Source organism: Sardina pilchardus, chromosome 3 (assembly GCF_963854185.1).
Source record: "Sardina pilchardus chromosome 3, fSarPil1.1, whole genome shotgun sequence".
Classification (NCBI taxonomy): Eukaryota; Metazoa; Chordata; class Actinopteri; order Clupeiformes; family Clupeidae; genus Sardina; species Sardina pilchardus.
In genome coordinates, this window is record NC_084996.1 from 19,261,051 (window position 1) to 19,269,284 (window position 8,234).

Below are 8,234 nucleotides of genomic sequence, written 5' to 3' on the forward strand. Positions count from 1 at the left end.
CACGAAGTCATTAACTGTTAACGACACAATACATGATATTTGTGTTTTTCGTTTCTTAGATTTAATGCATGTTTGACATGTAAACAGGCCTTCAGTCCGTTAACTTAAGGCCTTCTTTTGCATGAGGCAAATTGTTACAGGACAACTTAAACTGACTTCCCCAATGCTTCCCCGCAGCACATTACATTTTAATATAGGCTAATATAGGATGAACAAAGTCTATGGACTTGCTATATTACATCCAGTAGCCTAATAATTACGCTATGTGCCACGTCCGATTTCGCAAGTGATGTAGTAGGCTAGGCTACGTTTAAAAATCGACGGCCGTCTGTGAGACTACCCATTTCATGAAGAGCAATTGTCTTGTGCGATCATTCCCCCTCCCCCACACTTGTCTAACCAGTTCACTAGACATTATAGCCTACCTATACGGCATTGAGGACGATTGCCTCCCTTCCCCCTCTCTCTCGACAGACACTTCCTGACACTAGGGCTCGGGATCATGACATCAAAACTTTGCGGGCACAGCCACATTGGCAGCTTCACTCCTTAGTTTACTATGGATTTACTCCCGCCTTTTAGTGTGTTCCTGTTACTTAGTTTTTGCCTTCTTGGTCGTATGTTGCTGTGTAGTGGGGTGTAACAGTGCAACCCACGATCGCAAGAGGAAAAGAATAAATCGCTACTATATTTCTGCTTCTTGTCTTGAATTCTGAATGGATATTACGTTCAGTGCGCTACCAAATGGCAGCGATATTCCTAGAATGCAAGGCGTGTGCCCGAGCCCTATTATGTAAATGTAAAAATGTGTGTGTGTGTGTGTGTGTGTGTGTGTGTGCGCGCGCTGAACCACGAATTCACATTAACTTTTCTTTTCAGCAGACATCGCAATCATAAAAAAATCGCAAAACTTTCATTTTTTTAATAAAATAATGCCTTTTGTCTTAATGGGTTCCGGAGAGGTTCGTGGAGTAGGTTTTGAACCCCGGTCGCTGACGTGTGATTGAGATGCCTCAGCCAGTTACGCCACAGTTCGAGTGTCGTTACCTTTGCGCTTAGCCAACAAATATAGCCTAAAGGATTCAGTCAGTCGAGTTCATTTATTCGCGGCGGCGGCATGCACTTGAAACGCCGATCAAAAGTTCTGACATGTTAAACTGACGTTAGTCATTAATTCACCACATGATAAAATGCTGTTATATTGACGCACAATAGCCCACTGTAGTCTATGTCTATCTCTGAATCAACATGAACATGCATTACGAGATCCATATAGTTCTGTTGCTAGAAACTTCTTTTGCGGAGCTAGGCCTACTAGTCGATGGTTACAATGAATCACCCCCACTGCCCTATCGCATATCTGACCATCCATTGTTACAATGTTACAAAATGCGCGATCTTCTCCATGCATGTAGCCTACAGTTATAAGTAAAGTGACATGGCATGGCATATTAAAGATATTTCTGTTAAATACATTTTATTTTCAGTTGTCAAAAGTGGTGGGGACAAAATCTGTGATAACAAGTGCTGGGTAAGCTACCCAGCGTCGCCGGTTAAAATGAACATGCCTCCGTTTTAAAATAGCCTATAGGCCTACACATTTCTAAGTATTCCTAGCATAAATGTAGCCTAAATGTCCATCTTGTCCATCTCTTTCCTCTTCGCCTTGACAATAATAGCCTATTCACGGAAATGCGGTCTTGTAACCGTAATGAATTAATGAATTAATCTAAGGTTGCCTATCGAGTCTTTCAGGTTGAATTGAAGGCTTCTAAAACCATTTTCATTAATTTCAACAATGGTTTATTGAAACGTCGTTTGATTATAATTTCGCCAGTCATCACCTTCATTTTAATGATTAAATGAGACGGATTAAATGAGACGGATATGCGGAGCATTTCTCTCCCTCTCCATTGACCTAAACGTTGCTCTGGCATCTCTGCTGGACTGACTGAGTTATAGGCTACGTCGAGTGAGAGAGCCAGCTGTGAGGTAGGCTGTAAAACATTGGAAAACTCTGTAAGTGCAATCTGACATGCCGAGCGTGCTGTCTCTTTTCTCCGCTTGTCACCAGCGCGGTGTCTTCGGGTTTTTCCGTGTTTTCCGGTATGAGCCGAACCTTCATTTTATTAAGGCGGTCTTATGTTGCCCCCTTGCGGTTGCAGTTTTAATTAAAGTCCCGATGCTTCGGGAGTCCCGATGTGCGGGAAAGAAAGGAGCATTCTCAACCCGTACCATCTGTACCTTGCACATGCTCCAACTAGTTGCGCCACAGCTCGATTACTAACAACTTAATGCTTTATTCGCGCCATGGACTTGAAACGCCGATCAAAAGTTCTGACATGTTAAACTGACGTTAGTTATTAATTCACCACATGATAAAATGCTGTCATATAGCTTGACGCCCAGCAGCCTATGGTAGTCTATGCCTATCTCTGAATCAACATGAACATGCATACGATACATACATTGCTAGAAACTTATATTGCGGAGCTAGGCCTCCTAGTCGATGGTTACAATGAATCACCCTCACTGCCCTATCGCATATCTGACCATCCATTGTTACAATGTTACAAAATGCGCGATCTTCTCCAAGCATGTAGCCTACGGTTATAAGTAAAGTGACAAGCATAGGCATGTATTAAAGAGATTTCTGTTAAATACATTTTATTTTCAGTCGTCAAAAGTGGTGGGGACAAAATCTGTGATAACAAGTGCTGGGTACATGTAGGCTACCCAGCGTCGCCGGTTAAAATGAACATGCCTCCGTTTTAAAATAGCCTATACACGGAAATGCGGTCTTGTAGGCTAACCGTAATGAATTCATGAATTAATCTAAGGTTGCCTTTCGAGTATTTCAGGTTGAATTGAAGGCTATTTCCTTCTGATAGGCCTATAGGCGATTTTCTAAAACCATTTTCATTCATTTCAACAATGGTTTATTGAAACGTCGTTTGATTAATTTCGCCAGTCATCACTTTCGTTTTAATGATTAAATGAGACGGATTTGCGGAGCATTTCTCTCCCCCTCCATTGACCAAAACGTTGCTCATCTCTGCTGGACTGACTGAGTTATAGGCTACGTCGAGTGAGAGAGCTGTGAGGTAGGCTGTAAACATTCGAAAACTCTGCAACTGCAATCTAACATGCCGAGCGTCATGTCTCTTTTCTCCGCTTGTCACCAGCGCGGTGTCCTCGGGTTTTTCCATGAGCCGAACCTTCATATTATTAGGGCGGTCTATGTTGCCCCCTTGCGGTTGCAGTTTTCCCGATGCTTCGGGAGTCCCGATGTGCGGGAAAGAAAGGAGCATTCTCAACCCGTACAATCTGTAGCCTAATGCTTTACCTTGTCATACAGTATGCTACCGTAGGCTACATAGCTTTTTCACTGATCTTGCTAGTGACTTTCCGTCATGGCTTTCCTGCAGGCTGTACTAAGCTTCTTATGCAAACATTACGGGTATCTCCCTACTGAGCAATGTTGAATGTTAGCTTCCTATAACTTAACTATACTTCTTACGGGAAAACAATATTATGTACGAGAAAGTGATGAATTGGTTTTGACACATGTTACATGAAGCTATGAGATTTAAAGGTGACATAGAATGGAAATATTTTTTTTCTTGGTTTTCATGAATTAAGAGAGGTTGTGCATAAATAAAGAGCTGTCATGAACATGAGGCATGGTTGTGCCCTAGACAAAAAAATGGGCAAATTAGAAAAGAGCCTGCTTGTGATGTCAGACATCGCAAAACCATTAAAGTTCAATTGGTTTGCCAAAGAGGGTGCCATTTAGTCAAACTGACCATTTTAATACCCAGCCTAAATACTGTATATGGTTTTAATTAGTCTTGTAAAATTGCAATTGAGTTTATTTTTTAAATCAAAGTTGAATATACTATTTTAACATCAGAGAACACAGCACAATACTCAATTCATGCATTCTATGTCCTCTTTAAATAAAATATCACATCCTGTCCTGGATTAGCCTGACGACGTCATACTCAATTCTTGTCAGAATATGAGTCTGAAACTGCTCCATTCAGCTGTGATTATGGGGCGTGATTCAACTGATACAGGGCGGGGGGGGGGGGGGGGGGGGGGGGGGGGTAGCTCTGCACTCATTGGATAGCCCAAACCAAACAGAACAAGTTATTGGCTGTCAGTATCTGCGAAATCTAAGACAACGAAATATGTAGCAGGGTAGGCTATATGGAAAACATCCTCCCTCGTTTTTAAAAACTAATTCCTTCAAACTGTATGCAATGAACAGCTGGAGAAGTGTGTTGTTAACCCAACGAGCAAACAGACATTTTTAAACCAACGGGAACAACATCACCCAAACATGCTGTTTTAACTTGGTGAAAGTGAAACTGAAGTTTTCCCACATATCCACGTTGGTCTAAGTGTTCAGAAATAGTTGTGTGAATCCGTGATAAAACCTCCGTTTCAATAGCTAAGATAAACGAAAGGCCAAACTGCATGAACAAATTATGCATTCATAGCCATAGCGTTTCTGTTGCAATCAAAATCAACCTAAGCCAACACTGTCTCACACCCAACTCGTCGAACGAGGACGCATGCAGCCGTGAACCTCACTGCTGTTCATCTGTCAACCATCACGTAAAGCCCGCCCTGACAATTTGATTGGTCCGAACAGCTCTGTATCTCGAATAGTAGCAGCTGAACGGAGCAGTGCCAGACCGAAGTTCCCTGCAGAAAAATAATGTAGGCAGGGCTAAACTTCGGTCTGGCATCCAGGCTAGTCCTGGATGCCTGTTCCCAGACAACCACAAATATGGTCCAGGTTCAAAAGAGTTTACCTTTAAGTTGATCACAATTTTATTCTATATTTTGGTAACTAATGGTCAGGTCAATTGTTTTCCCCCAGTTCCCCTACCAAAACCAATGCTTACCCTTCAATCTGAAAGTAATTCATCTTGGGGTCAGCAAGTCCAGATGAGCTGCTCCATCTCCACTCAGTACCTGGGTGGGACATTCACCCTACAGCAGCTCTCTGGGTCCTATAGAGAGACAAAGGCAGCCTCAGGAACCTCTGCTGTTTTCACCATCCGTCAGGTGGACTTTACCCATGGAGGATCCTACTACTGCCAGTATCAAACACGAGTGTCTGGTCACAATTTCACCTCCTCTCGCAGTGATCCTGTCAGCTTCTCTGTAGATGGTGAGATGTTAAACAACCACGTGTACAGCATATTACTTTTCATTTGACATTGTTTTGTTTGATGGCGATATTCTACAGATCTGTGGAAATGTTTGATTTTTTCTCTGGGTTTAACTAGTCAGCTCCTGTCAGCTTCTCTGTAGTGGGTGAGTTGTTAAACCCTGAATTTCCAGCTTCTCTGTTGTCGATGAGAAACTGAGAAAAAACAGTATATGTTTTAAGTTGTTATAGTTTAAGGCCCTGTGTCCACCAATCGTGTTTTTTTGCGCCGACGGCGACAATTTTCATTATAAAGTCTATGTAGCTCAGCGTTCACAGCGCTGAGCGCCCTCGGCGGAAAAAAAGCTTGTCAGTATCACTTCTCATTATAAACCGTCTCTGGTTTTAGTAACATAGCAACAATAAACACTTCTCGAAGTGCAGAGAAAAGGAGGTTGAGGGCGCTTTCAGCGCAAAAAACGTGTTTGGTGTACACAGCACCTTAAGCTCTAGGCACATTTGACTCAACCGTATGATGTCAGGGTGTTCCAAGAATATTATTCATCCCAAGAAGACTATTTTGTTCACTGAATAAATCAGATTGCATCCAAAGTTATGGTCTATTCTTTACCTCCTATCTTAATCTTAATTAGAAATATCATTATTAAGATTATATCTTAAAATACTGCTTAGACACCCTACTGCAAAAGGGAAAAAAATCATAACTTACACTATACTATATTCAATATGTTTTCCATGTGTGTGTTATGTCCTCCAGTGTCCCTGTCACAGCCCATCATCTCTGTGAGTGCCCCAGAGGGAGAGCTGGTCTTGGGGCCAAACGGCCCAGAGGTCCCCTGGGGCCAAAGCTTCTCCATCGTCTGCTCCACCAAGCCACAGTACCAAGGAGGCTCTTTCCACCTCATCTCTGATGGGTCAGCGGAGATCTGGACTGAGCAGGCGGTCAATCACTCTGCCTCTTTCGACTTTCCTGAAGCAGACTTTTTCCATGCAGGGAACTACAGCTGCTCCTATGAGGTCACTCTGTCTGCACGTCTGTTCACCTCTGGAAAAACAGATGAGCTTCACGTGAGCATAAGAGGTGTAGTATCATTTTCTCATAACACATTTTTTTTTTATCATAATATTGTTTTCTTTTTTTCTTTAAAGTTATTACAATGTTCAATTTTACTTTTTTTTATGTATTTGATTTTTGATGACTGATGTGGTACTCCTTCATGTGATACAGCACTGACGTGGATGGAGTGGTCTCACCATGTAGCATCTGTACATCCCTCTGTGGTCTATGTGGCAACACCTGGGCTGTTGCTCCTTGTGATAGTCCTGTGCTCAGTGTTGCTGTTGAGGATAAAGAAGACACAGCATATATACGCGATCAATGATCAGTACTGTGAGCACCCATTCTACTATAATAAATCATACTCCTGGCTGGACCAGATAATTAATATGCTAATAGAAAGACTATGGTAATAACATTATTGTTGTTTGTCCTTAACCCTAGGGCCGATGACGTCATTTGAAGTACCAAAACCAACAGAGCCAGTGAAGACAGAGCAGATACCATCTCAGCTGGAGGAAGACGTTGAATGCGCATCTTAAGCAGACCTCAGTATATATGTGAGGGTAGCTATCTGTGCTTTTGCTTCCAAGATTTGTTGTGATTGTGCCCCATCTGTCTGATGCTGTTTTTTTCTATCTTTGTTTGTTTCTCTTTCTTTTTCAAAAAATACTGATAGAAAAAATAAAATGAAACTAAATGAAAAGCATATAAATCATTCTAAATTGGTGTCTGACAGCAAAGTGAGATCTGTTTGTACCTTACACAGCTGGCTATGATAATTGAATACTACGCTGTCTCTAAATCGTCAGTGCATTGTTTCAGTGTTGTTCTTTTTGCTTACAATAAATGGAAGCTTTGATACCAAATATAAAGTATGGAAGTCAGTTAACTTTATGAGTCACCCTTTCATATACTGTATATATACAGTGGGGAGAACATGTATTTGATACCATGCTAAAGTTGCCTAAACAGAGGATCATTTGACAATTGATCTTACAGTAACGCCTTAATTCAAAAAATGAGTAAAAATCAAACCGCTAAGGGCACCAATTTTCTTTGTGATTGAAGAATGTATCATAAATTAACTAGAAATGCAATTCCAAGGAATTACCAGTGCATGAAAATGCCAAAAATGAAATGTACAATATAATTTGTAGTTAACACAAATAATATTAAAAAAAAAAGAGAGATGGGGTAAAACTGAGCAAATGAGGATTTACCACTGATCTATAAATAGGTAATTGAGATTGTTAGGTGTTGCTAAGACATATATGGTTTTCTAGGTTGACGTGGTTTAATAAATGTTGATAGGCAGATAGTTTGATAGACATAGTTTAAGGGCTGTGTAGAGGTAGACAGTTTAATGGATGTTGATAAGACAGATAGTTTAATGAAAGTTGATAGACAAATAGTTTAATGGATGTATAGGTAGATTAATGGATGTTGATAGGAGGACAGTTTAATGAAGGAATAAATAGTTGGAAGTAAATGGATGGAGAGAAAGTGGAAATGGAAAGTTGAATTGAATGGAAAGTGGTCTTTGTTAACATTACTAAGGTGATTGCGATGATTTCTATACTGTTGCAAGGGTAATTGAGATAGCTGTTAGGTTTATCATACACTGTAAAAAAATGCTGTTAATTAACAGCAATTTTGCAACAGCATGCTACTGTTTTTCCACAACACAGTCAACTACTGTGGAAATACTGTATTACTGTAAGACTGTGTGTTGTTGAGCATAAACAGTAACTACTGTAGGAAAGCAGCATCAGCCGTAGAAGAGGAACGTTCAACTTCTGGAAATTCTCACGGCTTCTTCAGTTTTCTAGTTGAAGTGCTGCTGAAGGCTCACTGTAAGTATGCTCCTATATGCTTTATTCATGCAGTTACCTAGTCTACTCAGTGAAAACGTACTTCCATAACACAAGTTACCTACTTATCTAGCTGCTAGCTTTATTTGCTGATATTATCCAAAGATTTGCTGGCCGG

General features: G+C 40.9%; 1 protein-coding gene across 5 annotated transcripts in view; it reads left to right on the top strand.

Moving 5' to 3' along the window:
* LOC134076974 (deleted in malignant brain tumors 1 protein-like) overlaps positions 1-7,117 on the top strand; it is a 330,477-nt gene extending 323,360 nt beyond the window's left edge. For all 5 annotated transcript variants that reach the window (XM_062532297.1, XM_062532299.1, XM_062532298.1 and 2 more), the window contains 4 exons: positions 4,892-5,185; positions 5,943-6,266; positions 6,414-6,575; positions 6,687-7,117. In XM_062532297.1, the coding sequence (XP_062388281.1) occupies positions 4,892-5,185; positions 5,943-6,266; positions 6,414-6,575; positions 6,687-6,784 (878 nt within the window). In that variant the 3' untranslated portion in view covers positions 6,785-7,117. The remainder of the gene's footprint in view (positions 1-4,891; positions 5,186-5,942; positions 6,267-6,413; positions 6,576-6,686) is intronic.
* Positions 7,118-8,234: the final 1,117 nt, after the last annotated feature.